Raw genomic sequence first — 18,995 nt, 5'->3', positions numbered from 1 at the left:
ATTAAGCTAAGAAGCTTCTGTACCTCAAAGGGCATAATACCCAGTATACAAGAGCCACCCACTGAGTGGGAGAAACTATTCACCTAATACCCATCAGATAAGGAGCTAATATCCAAAATATACAAGGCACTGACAGAAAATCTAATCTAAAAAAATCTAATCCCATCAAAAAATGGGAAGAAGAAATGGACAGACAGTTTGATAAAGAAGAAATACAAATGGCCAAAAGGCACATGAAAAAATGCTCCACATCACTAATCATCAGGGACATGCAAATCAAAACAACTATGAGGTACCACCTCACACCACAGAGATTGGCACACATCACAAAGAATGAGAACAAGCAGTGTTGGCGGGGATATGGAGAGAAAGGAACTCTTATCCACTGTTGGTGGGAATGCCATCTGGTCCAACCTTTATGGAAAGCGATATGGAGATTCCTCCCACACAATTGACCTCCCATATGATCCAGCTATACCACTCCTAGGGATATACCCTAGGAACACAAAAATACAATACAAAAATCCCTTCTTTATACCTATATTCATTGCAGCACTATTTACCATAGCAAGACTCTGGAAACAACCAAGATGCCCTTCAACAGATGAATGGTTAAAGAAACAGTGGTACATATACACATTGGAATATTATGAAGTCATCAAGAGAGATGAAGTCATGAAATTTTTCTACACATGGATGTACATGGAATCTATTATGCTGAGTGAAATAAGTCAGAGAGAGAAAGACACAGAATGGTCTCACTCATTTATGGTTTTTAAGAAAAATGAAATACATTCTTGCAATAATTTTCAGAGACAAAAGAGAGGAAGCCTCGAAGTTCCAGCTCACCTCATGAAGCTCACCACAAAGAGTGGTGAGTTTAGTTAGAGAAATAACTACATTGAGAACTATCCTAACAATGAGAATGAATGAGGAAAGTAGAAAGCCTGTCTAGAGTACAGGCAGGAGTGAGGTGGGGAGGAGGGAGAATTGGGACATTGGTGATGGGAATGTTGCACTGGTGATGGGGGGGGTGTACTTTACATGACTGAAACCCAATCACAATCATGTTTGTAATCAAGGTGTTTAAATAAAATATTATTTCAAAAACAGAAACATTATAGTGCTGTAATCATCCACTTGTGTTCTGACCTTTGTTATTGGAACAACCTAGTAAAGCATGCAATCTTCTGGAAGCCATAACATGCACAAGTGTGAATTAAAACTTGTTTATACCACTTATAATCTGTACATGCTTTAGGTAAGATGCTTTCAATGGAGGCCGGCAAGGTGGCACTAGAGGTAAGGTGTCTGCTTTGTAAGCGCTAGCCAAGGAAGGACGAGGTTCGATCCCCCGGTGTCCCATACGGTCCGCCCAAGCCAGGGCCAATTTCTGAGCCCTTAGCCAGGCGTAACCCCTGAGCATCAAATGGGTGTGGCCCCAAAAAAATATGTTTTCAATGCCACAGATGGGTTGGCTATAGAAAAGGTTGATCAAAATATTCAATAAACCATAAAAAATATTCAATAAATCAACTCATGACAAGTATTTGGTATCTCACACAACCCATAATTATCAGCCTCTCCAATTTTACCTAAAGTAAAAAGTAAAATAAGAAATTACAGAGGCTGGAGAGAGATCAGGTAGGGTGTTTGCCCTGGCATCTTATATGATGCTCTCAGTAGTAATTCCAGCCAGGAGAAATGCATGAACATCACCACCTGTAACCCTCCCCCCACCCCCGAAAAGAAATTACAAATACATCCATTAGGTTGAAGGAAGGGTCATTTAGAAGCATCTCTTTGTAGAGGCAGAATCACAGTTGTATGTTAAAGCCTGACTATGACTTAGGCTCTGAGGTGCAAGTCTAAGGGTCACAAAGTTAGGGGCCGGAGAGATTGCATGGAGGTAAGGCGTTTGCCTTTCATGCAGGAGGTCATCGGTTCGAATCCCGGCATCCCATATGGTCCTCCGTGCCTGCCAGGAGCAATTTCTGAGCCTGCAGCCAGGAATAACCCCTGAGCACTGCCGGGTGTGACCCAAACACACACACACACACACACACACACACACACACACACACACACACACACACACACAAGTTGTTAGTGCATCCTGAGCCAAAGTTTATCTTTGGGAAAGAGACATTTCTGCTGGCTTTAATATAAAATCAGGTCTCCTCTGTAACTTCATAGGAGAAATATTAAGCAGAACGTTGCCAAGTATTGATGATACACAATTTGCAACGGTTGCCTCCCAAAACCCACTTTAAGGTGGGCATGATGCAGTATATTAAATTCATGAGCCTTCCCCCATATATTGATCTATATTTTGTGCCCATTGAAGCTCCATGGAATTTGAACCTTTTACCACAAAGACTTCCTGTTCTCTCAACACGAAGAAGACTACTCTATGCCTACTTTCAGTTCAATGGTGTGGTGTTTAACTCTGCTGCTGATATGGGTCAAGCTGGGTTTGTCTGTTTTCCTCAGGGAGCCACGCGTGCTTCCCCTCCAGGAAAGCCCTCTCTTGTTTACCCTTCACTGTACACTGATGAGCAGAGATGTTTCTTTGTATTCTCAGAGCCTTATTAGTGTAGGTGCTCAGTAAGTACAGCAGAAGGAACACATGAAGGAGGCTGCTGTAATCTTCCCTTGGTGGAAAAAGAGGGAGTGCCAGACTTGAACAGTGAGTGAGCATTGTGAGTGTCATAGAAAGCCAAGTCCATTTCCTGCCTGAGTATTGTGGCCGCTTTCCAGTGCTTTCTGTAGGGGACGTGGCTATTTTGGGAGGGTCCGTTGCTATTAGTGGCATTGGTCTGGCAGAGTGCCCAAACTCAACCCATTCTTGCTTATTTTTTTAATGCATACACAGCTGGACTGCATTTTCCACCTTCTTTCAATTAGGCATGGCTGTACAACTGGTTATGGGTTGGATAATACAAGTGGACAAAATTTATATGGCATCTAAACCAAGCCCAGAAAATCACTGATGGGCCCATCCTCACCTCCCTTGTTGTCCAGCTGGCTACTGGGGTCAATCAGTCTCAGAAAGAGATAAGAAAACTCCATAAATATAACTATAGACAATCTTTACAATTGCCACTTCAAAGCAGCCAACTTATTCTAAGAACAGTTAGAAAGCATTCTGATTTTAAGAGACAGCCTGCTGGGAAATGTATCTAATGTAACTTAAAAGTTTTAGATAATCCTTAGAATTTTAGAAGAAAAAAAAAAAGAAACCCGGTCATTGGAAAAGGTAGTTTTGCCCAACTCTTTACATTTAAGAGAATAACTTCTAGGATTATGACCTAGAATTGTAGCAAAAAATATATTTGGTGCCAAAGCTAGAGCACACCAGGCATTTGCATATGGCCCACCAGGGTTCAATCCCTGGTATTCCATATAGTCCCCTGAGCTTGACAGAAGTAATTTCTGAGAGCAGAGCCAGGAGTAATGTCTGAGTGCCACCAGGGGTGACCTAAAAACAAAATAAACAAAAATATATTTATTAATGTTTAGGTCACAAAATTGCAGGTGATCAAATAATCAAGCCACATCATCAAAGATCCATTTTGTCTCCTTGGAAATCCTAAAATTGATGCTTATTAATAGACAAAAATACTGTCTATGAGTTTCCATCAAAGTTCCTTTATAAGGGCCAGGGAGATAGAGCAGAGGGCTGATGCACCAGTCTGGCATGCAGGAGGTCCTGAGTTCAAGTACTGCTGCTTCATGGCATCTCCAGGTCAGGCACTGCCACCCTGAGGCCCTATCTGTCACACCGCCAGGCCATGTACTATGTGGAGTGCTCCTAGTCCCCAAGCACCGCTGGGGAGGCCCTGTACCCAGAAAAGACATTTACAGCATTTGATATGCTTTGGTGTCTTTAAAAATTCATGTTTAGGAAAATGTTTCCTCAAACCTATGTTAGATATTCCTAATAAATATAATTCATTTTGGGTAAATTCACTTCTTAGAATATGTTTGAGTTAAATTTATTCCTTACTGTGACTAATAAAAAAAAGTCTTATATGAAAAGAAATGAGGTTATTAGTCCCTTTCATAATGTAAATGAAAATATTTCTATTATGTACCGCTGTGTCAGCTTTTATAATTAAGACTATCAAGACCTTATTTACTCTGTGAAAGCTAATACTATCTAAGTAATTGGAATTGCTCAGTCAGACAAAAGCAAATATGTTATTTGATTTATGTAGAAATTAAGTGTGCATACACTATAATCATATAGTCCTTCTTTCTAGTTAAAAAATAACCTAGTGATGGGGCTGGAATAATAGTACAGCAGATAGAGTCTTTGCCTTGCCCACATCCAACCTGGGTTTGATCCCTGGCATCCCATATGTACCCCCCATGTCTACCAGGAGAGAATCCTGAAATGCAGAGCCAAAGGTAACCCCTGAGCACCACCAGGTGTGGCCACCAAACCAAAAGTAAACAATTTATTTAATTTATTAAATTATTCAAATTTATTAAATTTAACGAACCAATAAATTAATGTTGTTATATAACATAAATTTAATATATGATACATTATATAATTTAATAAATAATACTATAATTATTAATAAATAGATTTAATAAACCTCATTGAAATGATTACTGAAACATATTAATATAAACTTAGGAACATTTATGTTGTCATTATTAGTATTTTTGTTTCTGTACCAACAGAAACCTGCTGTTTTGGTTTCTGTACCAACAGAAATCTGCTCAACACTTAGTCCTGACTGTTAGGAAACCATATACAGTGCTGGGGATTGAACCCCGATTGGCTGAGTGCAAAGCAAGTACCCTGCCCTAGACTCTTTCTCTGACTCTGAGAAAAATTATCTTGGTGTTTCTCCTTTCAGTCTAGGGCATAATATTCCCAGTATCATTCCATATGGAACTACTTATATGAAAGGATGGTAGCTAAATTATATGCCAGACAGTGTTAATTTTGACCTTGCTCGGACTGGGTATTTTTGTGTTCCTATAATTAAGTTGGGTCTGGGTTCTGAGTTAAGTTTCTAAAAATTTAGTATAAGCCTCTTGGGTCTTGCTTTTAAAGATTGGTTATGTGGGATCAGGACAGGGCTTATACAAGAACTAAGGCCTTTGTAAGACTGTGAGGACTCTAGCAATCTTAGGAATCATGAGTTCTCTAGCATGGCTTATAGAAACTGATGCTACTCCTTTTACTCAGCAGGATCTCAGTTCTGTTTCATCTCATGCTTTGGGGTGTTTTTCCCTAGATTTGGAGAGTTCCTATACCCATTAGTTCCAACCCCATTAGTGCTTGCTGGAAGCTTGGGAGAAACCCTATGCAGACAACAATGGAGTTTCCACACTGCAGTCCCTTCTCACTGGCATTGCTTGTGCTGGTCTCCTCAGAGCCCATCTTGAAAATTTCTTCAGTGGTTCCCTGGATGCCCTGAAAGATTTCAGCTCTGCCTGCAGCAAGCTGGGCCTTCCTATTTCCCAGAGCTCTCAGAGGCCTCTGTCTATCCTTGTGTGCTCTTGTTTTGGAAACTAGTATCGTTTCATAGATTTTGTCTAGGTTTTAATTTTTCTAGGAAGGAGAATAAATCTAGCTGTTGTTATATAACAGTTCTGGTCAAATGTAGATTAATGTCAACTTTAAACCTTACCTTAGCTAAATATTAATCATTTAGTTTTGTTTTCCATAACATAGATTTAGAATTTTTCATGATATTATATCCAAATGAAATTATTTCTCAAGGAACAAGCCCAAGACTAATTTATTTAATCTAGGTAATTCCTTAAGTCCCTTCTGCTTACCAGAACCATTATAACAATACTTTTTATTATATTGAAAGCAAATAAATCTTTACTCTGGTAAAGATTTAAATTCAGACAATGTACAGTTGGCATATATTTCATTAATGACCCTTTTATTTTTCTCCCTTGTTACTTTCATAGCCTCCCTGCCAATAAGATATAATGGAACTGGTAATGAGGCATTGTAAATGGCTTCTATACGCTCAGAAAACAAATTGGAAGTATACATTAAAAAGCATACAAATTGTTATTTCCTTTGAATCATCAACTACACTTGTCAAAGTGTAGTCAGTGTAAATAATTGGAGATATATAGAAATCTGTATCCCAAGAAATGGTAATCACAGTGCTGTTTATCCTGAAAGCTATAGAAAAGCATCTGAATTCAAAATAGATATGTTCTATAAGGAATTAGCACATGAAGAACAACTGCTATGACTCAATTGAAAATCAGATACTACAGTTCAAGCAATAGTACAGTGGGTAAGGCACTTGGCTTGCATGTGGCCGACTTGGGTTCAAAATCCAGCATCTCATGGTTCTCCAAGCAAACCAGTGATTTCTGAGTGTAGAGCCAGGAGTAATTACTGAGTACTGCTGCGTATAACCCAAAAATGAAAACAAAAACAAAAGAAAATTAGATATCCCAATTCAAACAAATTCAACATTTTTCCAAAGAAGACATAAATAAATGCCCAATATAAACACATTAAAAATGATTCAACATCACTAGCCTTTAGGGACTCAAACCACATGTGATATCATTTCACAACCATTATAATTGTGATTGTCTTTTTTTTAAAGGTCACAGAAAATAACAGAAATGTTGTGGGTTTCTGGTGGGGAATGTTAATTGGCATGGTTACTGGGGAAAACAGGTAGGCAGTCCTTTAAAGTGTTAAACATATTGCTATAGACTCAAAAGAATTGACAGCTGAGAGGGGTGGGGATGTGCTTCGGTAGTAGAACACATGCCTTACAAATGTGCAGCCTTCAGTTCAGCCCCTAGAATGGCACAAAAAAAAAAAAAAAAAAAAAGAACTGACAGCAGGGACTCAGATCTCTGCTCAGCAGATGCACAGCAGCAGCATTTCACAACAGCCAGAAAAAGGTGATAACCTTGTCCGCCGACACATCCACAGAATGTATTGACAATATACAGTGGGATGTCAGCTTTCTGAAGGAGGGGAATCCTGACATATGTTGCTTATGCGGATGAGCTGTGAAGACATTATGGATGAGTCAAATAAGCCAGGCACAGAGAGACTAAAACCGCGTTCTTCTACTTAAGTGAGCTAACTAAAATACTCAGATCTATAGAGACAGAAGGTAGAAAACGACTTCCTAGGGCTGTGGGAGTTCTTGTTTAGGAAGTACAGATATCTAAATTGGGATAACAGAAGAAAAATGGTGGTGTTGGGCTAGAGATGGATCTCAGTGGTTGGGTCTGTGTCCTGCCTGGGTTTTTTCTTTTAAATCCTGGCACTCCACAAATAAGGGGAGGAAATATGCCAGAGTTAGATGGTATGATCAATGCAGAACACTGTGGACTTGCTTAATGCTACTGATCTGTACCTGCAAAAATGGTTCAGATGGTGCCTTTTGAGCTGGGTATATTTTACTACAGTGAAAATTTTTTATTAAGCATGTGTTTCGACATGAAATGCATGCTTCTAAGTACAGAATTCACTCTAGTCTGAAGCACGGGGTTGACAGTGTCTGTTTTTCTTCTACAGGGGTGACACATGCAGCCATCTGGGCAGCTTGCATCTCTTACCTCAGCGCTGCTGTTCCTCCAGAGCTGAGGACATCTGCTCAGGGCATCCTGCAGGGCCTGCACCTGGGCCTGGGCCGAGGCTGTGGGGCCATGATTGGAGGTGTACTAGTGAACTATTTCGGTAAGAAGGACATTCTCTGTTTTTGAATGCCAAGTTAACAACTTTCAGCAGCAACTCAATATACATACAGATTATTTCTCAAGATTACAAGATGCGGGCCCGGAGAGATAGCACAGAGGTGTTTGCCCTGCAAGCAGCCGATCCAGGACCAAAGGTGGTTGGTTCAAATCCCGGTGTCCCATATAGTCCCCCGTGCCTGCCAGGAGCTATTTCTGAGCAGACAGCCAGGAGTAACCCCTGAGCAACGCCAGGTGTGGCCCCCCCCCCCCAAAAAAAAAAGATTACAAGATGCTTAACTCCAGGTTTTGTGTTCTTTTCCATGGTAATCATATTTGTAAAGTGATGTGTTTAAATTGTTTAGGAGGATGAGAGCAAGGCTTTAGTGACTCTATCTGCTTGGACAAGTGGCTAGACTCAAGCTACTATGATCCCTCAAAGGAGTTCAACAAAAGAATAAGCACAAGCATTTGTCTTGAAAGAAATTACCCTAAATTTGCTGATGATAGTGCCAGATAGATGAAGTTCATTGCTGGGGTTCCATAAGGAGATTTTGTACCAGGAAACTCTTAACTATAGGCAAGTATTGTAACTGCCATGACCTCTGTGATCACAGTCAAGGCCTACTTGTCAGAGCTTCAGGAGTTCAGGTGGGATAGTAACTTGCTTCCGATCTTGATTGTTCAGTCAACATTTTCACTTCATAGGTGCTTGATCTCTAAGGCTGGGGATGTCAGAATTCGTAGCATTATTTGAGTTCTGCCATCCCAAGTACAGATGCTGTTCAATAGGTGATTTGCCTTTAAGCAGATGAGAATACCACTGATTTTTTTTGATAAAAAGCATTTCAAAACGGTCCTTTATAAATACAATTTTAAAATTGGTCAATGGCAGATCCAGTATTTCCATTCAGGGTCCTGAAACCCAACCAGTCCTGTGTTTTGGTGCTCAATAAAGCTAATGACGCTGCTTTTCTCTGGATTATTCCCCATCTTGACTATCTTTGCTCTAACCCTTGGAACAAAGCCACCATGCCTCACCTGGAATGACTGTATAGCATGTTCTGTTTCCCCAGGGGCTGCTGCAACCTTCCGAGGGATCGGCATGGCCTGCCTGGTAATCCTCCTGCTCTTCTCCCTGATCCAGTGGTTGGCAGTGCCAGATGAGGAAGAAGGTAAACATGCCCAGTCATAGTGGTTGGAGGCCCAGGGCAATGACTATGCAGTACCCTGCATGGCTCAGTTTTCTCAGTGATGAATATGGACGAACTCACTCATGTACTTTGAGTGCTATGAGAAAAGTTACCCACAAGGAAAAGGACTTTAGGCTGTTTTCATAGCATAATGTCTTTTTGCCTGTTTTTTTGTTTATGGTATAAGATACAAGGGGGAGGAGTTGTTAGGAAAGAGGAATAATGGCTTTAAAGCTCTTTAGTATTCTAAAAAGATTTAAAATCTAAATCAAACCTATACAAAGCTATACAGAAATTTTACTGCCAGGGAGAGGGAGTTTATTCATTTCTATGCTTTGACCTTCATTTGAAAAGAAAAATAATCTCAACCTTACATTTGAAATTTTACCACAAAATGGCATGGCTTTCATGAAAATTGTTATCATAAAAGGAGATTAAACCAAATATCATGTGCAGCTAAGAAAAACAGTATCTGAGATATTTTTAAGTGAAGAAGAGAAAGAGCAAGAGAGAAGTTTCCTGCTCAGCTCTAGGGTCCTAGAGTAGGATTTGTCTTGAGTGTCTTGTCCTGCAAGGAGGATTTGTCTAGAGTCCTTCAGTTAGTGCAAGACTAGCTTGTTGATGGAGCCCCAGAGAAAGGTTTTATTGCCAAGAAACTATAAAGAAAGACTAATGCTTATTTTTTCTCCCTCTCTTCTATAATGCCCACTGGACCATGTCACTAACATAACCCTACCCTGTGCCTTTAGTAAAGGAAAATCAGTGAACAAGGCACCTTAAGTAGCATAGAAATGTGCCCTATATAAAGCTTGTGTTCTAAAATTCTCAGTCCTGAAGTGAGCCTAAAGCAACATTCACTCAACCTATATCCCATAGTCTTAGGAAATATACATGTCCTAAATAAATATAAGTGAAGGTCTGTTAAGCCCTAAAAGAGGATCCAGAAGGTAATTGTTCATTTGCTTCGTACATACACCAAGAATTTGAGAACACTTATTCATATTGCAAAGTACACTAGAATAGGCTAATGGGAACATCCACTTCTATATTCATTATTTTTGCATTGAATTAAATATGTAGAACTCTTGAACAGTAATTTAAACGTGGCTTTCTCTCTAGATAAGACAATGTTAGCAGAAAGGATTCCTGTTCCCTCAAGTCCTGTTCCCATAGCAACCATCGATTTGGTCCAGCAACAGACAGAAGATGTCATGTCCCGCATTGAACCCAGACTTCCACCCAAAAAAACCAAGCACCAGGAAGAGCAGGAGGATGTGAGCAAGCCAGCATGGGGGGTCAGCTCTTCACCCTGGGTTACCTTTGTCTACGCACTCTACCAAATTAAAGAGATGATGCAGCTAAGCCGAGACAACCGAACTTCTGAGATCCAGCCTTTACAGGTAAGGAGCCTCTGCTGGCTGGTTTGAAGTAGGCTCAGCAGTTCTCATTGTTTTGTTATCTCAAGAAGATTTCTGGAAGTTCTGGTGGAGAATATAGACAACTGACAGATAACATTATTATGCAGTGTAACAGTAGAGACAAGGTTCCATAGAGAGAAAATTCTGCCTCACGGAGTTCCAACATCTTCAGCGAGAATGTGATATTTCCCGAGTGAAAATAAATCCATTCCATTTTGTGTTCCTCATTAAAATCAGACTGTTTCCATATACCAGTTGCCCTGAAGTTGTATGGTTCTTGCCTGTGGGTCCATACACACAAATATATCTCTAGAATTTAAAAATTCTTTTTTTGGGGGGGTTTGGGTCATACCCAGCAGCGCTCGGGGGATACTCCTGGCTCTATGCTCAGAAATCACTCCAGGCAGGCTCGGGGGACCATATGGGATGCTGGGATTCAAACCAATGACCTTCTGGATGCAAGGCAAACACCTTACCTCCATGCTATCTTTCCAGCCCCTAGAATTCTAAAATTCTTGCAGAATCCTAAAAATTTTTACATAAATACAAAGATATATATATATATATATATATATAAAATTCTAAAATTCTTACATATATACAAAGGGACCTAAATCAGATGAATTAATAAAAATTTCACCTCTTGGGGCCAGAGAGGTGGTGCACTTCCTTGCAAGTGCTAGCCTAGGACGGACCACGGTTCGATCCCCTGGCATCCCATATGGTTCCCCCAAGCCAGGAGTGATTCCTGAGCGCATTGCCAAGAGTAATCCCTGAGTGTCAATGGGTGTGGCCCCAAAACAAAAACAAACAAAAACCTCCACCTCTTAAATGGTTTGACTTGAGTAGAAATGTGGTTTTGTTAGTGACCTTATATGAAAAATAAAAATTCCAATTTTTATCTCTCTGGAGAGAGATAGTCCAGGGAGTGAGGTGCTTGTCCTGTACACTGGTGCCAGCCCAGGTTAGATCCCAGGTACCATATATCACCCACCCTGCCTGAGTGAGTCCCACCAGGAGAAAGCCCTGAACTTTTTATTTTCCTTGTCCCTAGAAGATGTTTTTCTTAAAGAAGGTCAAATCATATTGATAAAACAGCGTAGGCAAATATAACTGAAACTAAATATTGCCTTTGCAAAATGATTAAAGGTGGCATCTATAGACCATTTGGTCAAGGTAAAGAGTACACTTGCCTCAGTATGAATCACCCCTTTTATTTGATGAGTCACGTCAGTTGTAACTAGAGCTTCAGAGGACAGACACATAAGATGAAATGAAGGAGAAATATTTAAAATAAAGAGTACTGGAGCTAATTTCCTTTTTAGAAAACTTCAAAGTACTTTATATCATGACTTTGTAACCTAACCTGTACTTTTAAAATTTAAGCCAAACCTGACCCTTCACTGATAATTATAATGTATTATGGTTAATACATGATGCTCTTTATTTATCAAGATAACAAGCTCACAGGGGAATACTGGAGATGAAGGGGGCAAACTTACAAAGGATGTGAGACAGGAAGTGAAGCAGAACTAGGTCAGATCTTTTCTGCCTCTGTAGTGTTGTTTTCATCTCTTTAGATACTCATTCTCATTTACACAGAAGCCTTTTGGGCTAAAGAAGCATTTAGTTTTCTGTCTGCTTTGTAAATATTAATAAAATAGGAAAACATTGTTATTCTTATAAAGAAGTTGTTGTACTAAATTTCTTTTACTTTTCTGAAGCATTCATAGAAATAAATTTTTGGGTGCTAAGCTATTTGAAGTTATGGGCAATCCATTCAGAAGAAAATTCATTGGGGGGAGAAAAACAATCGCATAACTCAAGACTGTGGAATGTAGTACAACAACATTTTTGTTGACATGATAGAGTGTGTCTCAGAAGTTATAGAAATGCTCATTTACTTTCCTTTGTTTTTTGTTTTTACTATATCTTTTGTCTTAGTAACTTTTTGCAATATGTCAAAATCCCAATATCCAGCCAGATTTTAAGTATCAGGATGTTCTTTCTCTGGCCCTCTGCTGGCTTAGTTACTTTCTGGAAGACCAATTGTCTCACCAGCCCCAGAATTTCATGTTCTCAGCCCAGTGGCTGGTGCCTTACCTTTCCTCCTGCCTGCCCCAGCAGCTGTTTGGGAAGTGGGGGGGAAACCAATAGATGTCTGCTGATGTAAACTATCTTCCTAGTAGTGAACTGGCAAAACAGTCGTGATGTTCCTTCACCCCCAAGTTTTGTCTGCTCATAGTGTTTGTGTTTTTCATGCGGCTTTGGCAGTTGCACATAGGAAAGGAGCTGAAAGGTAAGAAAATTCTGTCCTTACTCCTTTATTACGGGCCCCCTTCAGGACCGTCTCCCCCACGCGGCTTTTTATGTTCTTTGCAAACATTCCAGAAAGTGTCCCATCTCTTGACCTCTCCCTGAAATAACACTTCTGTCTGTCTTTCCTTCCAGGGGACCAGTGAGCATCGGCAGGCCTCCCCAGCTGTCCCCCAGGAGACTCCCTCTGACCCGTCTCAAAACCAGCCATCCCCACAAGCAGCAGCACCCCAGATGCAGGGTGGCCCGGATCAGCAGAGCGTGGAGGGGTGCCCCAAGGATGGAGACCTGCAGGCTCCCGCTGTGGAAGGACACTGAGGGTCCTGCTCTCTTCACACCCTGCATGGAATGAACCTCTTCTCCTGGGCTGAGGAAGATGTCCTGGGACCTATCTCACCCCGAGGAACACAGCACCATCTCGCTTCTCTCATTTACATGGAACCGCATCCAGCTCAGCTGCTCCTGCACTTACTGGGAAGCAGGTACCTGCCATCCTCCCACCAGGCCTATGGAAGGGGAACACGGCGCTGAGGGGACTCTGAGTTGGTGGCTTGGCAGGACAAGGACCCCAGGACTTCTCTGCCTTGACATAGACTCGAAACCAGCAGTTACAGTCAGTAGAGGGAATGGAAGGACTGTGAGGTGAACACTGATCGGATTACTGATTATTTATTCCAAGTATTTTGGCTCTTAATGCAAACTGGGCAGAAGCAGAATCCATTTGTAGTTTTGTTTCTCTTGAGGAGAACCATTAAAAATTATAAGATCTATTTAAAAAGTAACCGGATAGAAGTTAATAGCGTATATGCTCTCAATTAAAAACAACAAAAAAGTTTCATCAGAAACTTGGCATATCTCTCGCAAATATATTTTTATATGTATATGGTATATAATAAAAAGTCAGTAGGAAAAAAAAAGACTCAATTGTCTTGAAGCAGCCTAAGCTGTTATTGACTACTGCAAACTAAACTGAGCTTTAAAATGCCTTTTGTTTTAAATGGGCTTAAGACCAGAGGAGGGAATATTACAAATAAACCTACCAACTCAGTATCCTGTATCTTGATAAATAGAGCTTTACTAGATATATTACACCATAAAGAGCCTCCATCACCACTTACAATTTTATAGTGATTTGGGCTCTAATTGGTTGATGGAATAAAGCAGAAAAAAAAAAACCACTGAATTCATAAGGATTTCTTTAATTAAGCAGTACTACTTACAATTAACAGTATAAGATTTAAGTGCCTGGGGGAGGGATACTGTTTTTTAAAATCACATATTGCATCAGTTTCTTTTTTTTTTTTTTTTGGTGTGGGGTATGTGGGGGTCATTATTGACTAGAAAAGCAGAATGAATGGAAAAGAATGAGACAAAGAAGTATTCCAGTAATTAAAGAAACAAATCTCAGTATCTTCTGGAGACAAAGACATTTAACAGTTCAGAGACAGGGAAACAACTGTCCATATTACAATAACTACTGTCAGAACCATGGCTGGCGAATCACATATGAACCTGCTACAAAGGAAAGTGCAGGAGGCCTGGGAGGAGGCTGTGGAAAAGTGTGGCTTGGAATGTGTGAAGGTCAGTTCTAGTGCAGAGGAGTGCAGGCAAGCTCATCCCTGCTGGCCCTGGTTAGTCTGGGATCAAGGACAAAGTGTGGGGCCTCACAGACAGCAACCACACTTCCGCCCCCAACTGTGTCTCAGAGAAGAGCTACCCTGGGACGCCTACCTTCACAACACACAGCTTAAATATTAAAGAGTGGAAAGAGATAGAAATCAGCAAATAGTTATTTTTTGCACTTGAACTGAAATGTACTGTACTGTAAATTATCATGACTCATTTTAAGTGACCTTTAAAATCCAGATGTATTTATTATGCTTATGTAATTGTAGAAATAAAGAACTGGGTGACAGACGCAAATCTCACCTATCAATGTCCAGAAAGTGGATTTGTGAAACTGAATGTAGGAAGACAAAACCTAACACTGTATCTTGTGTTTACAGTTCTGATTTGTTCCTTTGAGAAGCCTGCTGTTCAGAAATGCACAGTTAACATGGTGAAATAAAGATAAATACCATTTTAAGCAATTTCTTACATGTGAAAGAAGGGACCAAACAAATAAAAGTTCTTCGTTCTGTAAATGAGACCAAATTTAACATGCCCTTTGTCATGAAATACTCACTGAGAGAATCGATTCAGTAATGTTGTAATTTCCCTCCTTTTAGCCTTGAGAGACACCTTCGTGGGTCTGTGGGCCCAGTGACTTTTTCTTCCTGATCTCAAAGTGCCATATGCCATAGCATTAGTTCAGACTACATTTTGAGGGCTGAAGCAATAGCACAGTGGTAGGACGATACATTTTGAGTTTTAGAACTTTCCTTGAAGTTCCCTGGAAATCCCTTCGGTGTGCAAAGCCCAGACTAGTAATAAAGGTCTTAATGATTTATTTTATACTCCTTCCCCTGGAATGAATTACCCCAGTGCTGAGCTTGTGGAGACTCAAAGGGACTAGTTGTTAATAAATAATCACTAAATAGAAGAATAAAACCCTAAGTAGAAGAGCAAAAGACGATAATATCTATCTCCTTACTAGCCAAGAAACCTAGAAAGAAAGAAAAAAAATGTGTTGCTTTACTGACTCATTAATTTTTCCAAGGGCCACTTGAAGTTAGATGTCCCAGTGTTTCTCTTTAAGGGATGCTTCTGCTGCCCTGCTCACTCAGGCACTGAGAGAACTGAAGCAGTATTTTTATGAGTCTATCTGGAATTCAGCTATGAATCTGGAAGGGTTCATTAGTTCCTGGGTACATTTCATATAAGATGCTTGTTTTGTCTTGACATCAACCAAAGAGATACTTATCACTCTCCCCACTTCAAATGTGAAGATCTGAAGGCAAGATCTTACATATGGAATCAAGATCACAAAGTCAAATCCACCTGATGCCAAAATGCAGATATACTTGCATCTTTCCCCCAACCCTGCTTCTGGGAGGGTGCCATGGACCGTATGTACTATCTACACATCCATGTGTACATGTAATTGTGTCTTTATTTGGAGTCCTAGATATTCTGGACACCCAGAAATCAGGTTCCTATAAACTTCCAGTGCTTGCTTAGTTGTAACTACTGCTTTACCTTCTGGGGTAACTTGGATAGTTTGACAATCCTGCCTGCAGAGAAAGCCAGGGTTGATTGGGACTCTGAACAAGACCTAAGTTTGCAAGGAGGAGCAGATGACCACAGCTCTGCATCCCAAGACTTGTCATTGTAGAAAGTAACCACAGGCAAAGGAAGATACTGCATCTGACTGATTTCTGCATCCTCCAGTTTCATCTTCAGTCTAAAGCAGTTAACTCTAAAGATCAGCACAAGCTGTAACAGAGCAGACTGTAAGGCAGCAAGAAGATGAGTTTCCACTCCTAACTTCTTCCTTCATTTGGTGCATGAGGACAAGAAAAAACTACTTTGGAAAACTCAAACCACTCCCATGTCATATCAGCAAAGTTCTAAATATGAGGCAAGTATCCAAATTGTTGTTGAGCAGATGGTGTCTGGTTGGGGGGAGAATAGAGGTGAGAACGAGGGAAGGGATATCTTAAATAAGGAAGAAATTTTAATTTGTGCTAGGACAATGTGGTTCAGTAACAATTAGGTTATAAAACAAACAAACAAACAAAAAACAAAACAGGAAGAAACTAGCAGAATCTGTATCCAATGGCAGGGGTAGGATGGACATGTCATCTCTGCCTAAAGTTGGGGAGCTCAGCACCCAAACAAGGTGACAGAACTCAAGGCTCTGAATCCATCAAGCTGACGACACCCACATGGTGAGCTTGGCAGTATCATGCCTGTCTTGGAGGCAGCTTCCTGGGGGGTGCCTGAAAATATTTCTCTATCCTTCTGTATGTTTCTTTCACATCTATCATGTTGCCTTATCCATAGGTCCTTTTTTGTTGTTGCTGTTGTTTTGCTTCTTGGGCCACATCTTATGAGGCTCAGGGATTACTCCTGGCTATGTGCTCAGAAATCGCTCCTGGCTTGGGGGACCATATGGGACGGCAGGGGATCAAACCGCACAGTCTGTCCTGGTTAGCTTGCAAGGCAAATGCCTTACGATTTGTGCCACCACACCAGTCCCCCATAGACCCTTTTTTAACTGGAAAAAAGGCTGGGGCCAGAGACATAGTATAATGAGTATGATGTTTACTTTGCATACAGCAGAATTCTGGCTACATAATCAGCACCAGATATGATCCTTGGAGACTCTAACTCTGTGCCCCCTGCCCATCCCCCTGCAAAAAGCTGGTTTCAAAAAATGTACTTCTCTAACTCTGGGAAATAATTATATTCAGAATAATACAAAACCCTATTTTTTTCCTTATATTCATTTCAGGGGCCCTAATTCACCCATGTTTAGAGAGATGGATATAACCTACCTATTCCAGACCTCTTTAAATTGCTTGTTAAACATGTAGAATAGGAGTTATACATTTAAATATTTAAACTCCTAAATGTCAAACGGACATGCCTCTGTAATTTGACCATAATTATTATTGGCAAGTTGCATAACTCATTCACAAAGCACTGTTTGTGGTATGTGATACGTCTTAAAACCTCTTAGAAATAACATTTGAATGATATGATTGTTTAAGCAAAGCCAGCTAGACACATACATTTAATGTCACAGAAGTGCTTTTGTCAAGTACCGACTGTCACCAGGCTCCCACAATGTCCCATAATTGCACACCTACGTGGAGAGAGTATAAATTCCACTTTCATCGCCTGGGAAAAGCAAACCCATTTTACCACCTGGTCACTTCAACAATTTAAAGGTCATTAAGGCACAAATGGGAGGAAGGAGACAAACACAAAAGAAGAAAGATTAGAGAGGGAAAAAAAAGATCAGATCACTTATGGGTGTTATCTTGATATTGTGATTGATGATTTTGCTTTATAATACCCTGACCAGTGCTAGCTAATAAACCCCAAATCAAATGAACACAACAAAAATTCTTGAAAATAATCCTTTTATTTGTTTAAAATGTCACAGTACTCACATAACTCACATAACACATAACAAGGCTTAGTTGCTCTAAAGAGAAACACAAAGATCGCTCCAGAAGATGAATTCTTTTCTCTTTAGCTATTTCTATTGTCACAGTTAGACCCTCTATGCATAGGGCAGGGCTCAGGGACTGTACTGACTGGGAGAATGTGAGGAAAACCCAGCAGACTGTTCATATTTTACTCACACATGCCTTTTGTGAGTCATAGACTACCTCTTGAGAGGTAAATAGGATGAGCAGATGTATTGATATGTAATACAAATGTAACTAAATAGGATGAGAAGCATTGATATGTAATACATATGTAACTAAATAGGATGAGCAGAAGCATTGATATGTAATACATATGTAACATGCCACCAGTAAATTTTAAAACACAAACATAAATCAGATAACGCTGTAACAAGACATTAGAACTATTAAAACTTAGGAGCAGTCATCAGAGCATAGATCTGAAATGGAAGCTAACTTAAATTTTTTTAAATCAAGATACCGTATAAATTTTATAAAAATAGAGTATGAAATGTTAAAAAAAATGTGTCTGGTAAAAGAGACCTAAAAAAACAATGAGCAAACTGCTTCAAAATGGACAAATGATTTGAAAATTCATTTCAGAAATTCAAAGTGTCAGCCAGGCTCATTCAACACTTAGAAAACCTGTATATCTGGCTCAAAAGCAGTGAGATTCCTCGTCCTGAGGCCTCTACTCTGTGATCCTCTCTGTGGCAGCAAAAAAGGCCCAAGGTTGACTCTTAAGAGAATCCAGGGAGTAATAATTGAACCCTCTGACTGTTCTGCCATGTTCAGATCTCCTCAGAGACCTGTAGTTGGCTTTTTTCCCTCAAAGTCAAGAGTTTACAGTTCTTCCTTCATTTCACAGGATTTTTTTTTTTGTTTGTTTGTTTTTTTTGTTTTTGGGCCACACCCTGTGACGCTCAGGGGTTACTCCTGGCTATGCGCTCAGAAGTTGCTCCTGGCTTCTTGGGGGACCATATGGGACGCCGGGGGATCGAACCGCGGTCCGTCCTAGGCTAGCGCAGGCAAGGCAGGCACCTTACCTCCAGCGCCACCGCCCGGCCCCATTTCACAGGATTTTAAAGGGGGTAGACGAGAGACTGATTTGTAGGTTTGTTCTAAGAAACAGTTGGGATACATCCCTACATGCAAAAAGCCCAGGTTCAATCTCCAGCAACTTCCCCAAACACAGCTGGGTGTGATCCCCAAGCACAGCCTGAAGAAACCCCTGATATTGTTGTATATGGGTTTTTTTGGGGGTTTGTTTATGTTTTAGGGCTTCACAG

At 40.3% G+C, this 18,995-nt stretch overlaps 1 protein-coding gene and 1 long non-coding RNA gene across 3 annotated transcripts in view; one reads left to right on the top strand and one right to left on the bottom strand.

The window, feature by feature from the left end:
• Positions 1-14,850, top strand: part of MFSD6 (major facilitator superfamily domain containing 6) — a 56,226-nt gene extending 41,376 nt beyond the window's left edge. Inside the window, exons 3-7 of one of the 2 annotated variants that reach the window (XM_049773193.1) lie at positions 7,541-7,702; positions 8,775-8,873; positions 10,011-10,291; positions 12,584-12,608; positions 12,761-12,899. In XM_049773193.1, coding sequence (XP_049629150.1) covers positions 7,541-7,702; positions 8,775-8,873; positions 10,011-10,291; positions 12,584-12,608; positions 12,761-12,771 — 578 coding nt within the window. In that variant the 3' untranslated portion in view covers positions 12,772-12,899. Of the gene's footprint in view, positions 1-7,540; positions 7,703-8,774; positions 8,874-10,010; positions 10,292-12,583; positions 12,609-12,760 lie in introns of both variants that reach the window. The other variant, XM_049773192.1, reaches the window with a different exon arrangement.
• A 2,788-nt stretch (positions 14,851-17,638) lies between these two features.
• On the bottom strand, positions 17,639-18,098 carry LOC126009020 (uncharacterized). Its single transcript, XR_007495879.1, has 2 exons — positions 17,995-18,098; positions 17,639-17,909 (listed from the first exon to the last, which is right to left on the bottom strand). It is a non-coding gene; the product is annotated as an uncharacterized LOC126009020 (long non-coding RNA).
• Positions 18,099-18,995: the final 897 nt, after the last annotated feature.

Source organism: Suncus etruscus, chromosome 5 (genome assembly GCF_024139225.1).
Source record: "Suncus etruscus isolate mSunEtr1 chromosome 5, mSunEtr1.pri.cur, whole genome shotgun sequence".
Taxonomy (NCBI): domain Eukaryota; kingdom Metazoa; phylum Chordata; class Mammalia; order Eulipotyphla; family Soricidae; genus Suncus; species Suncus etruscus.
This window is presented reverse-complemented; position numbering and strand designations above follow the sequence as displayed.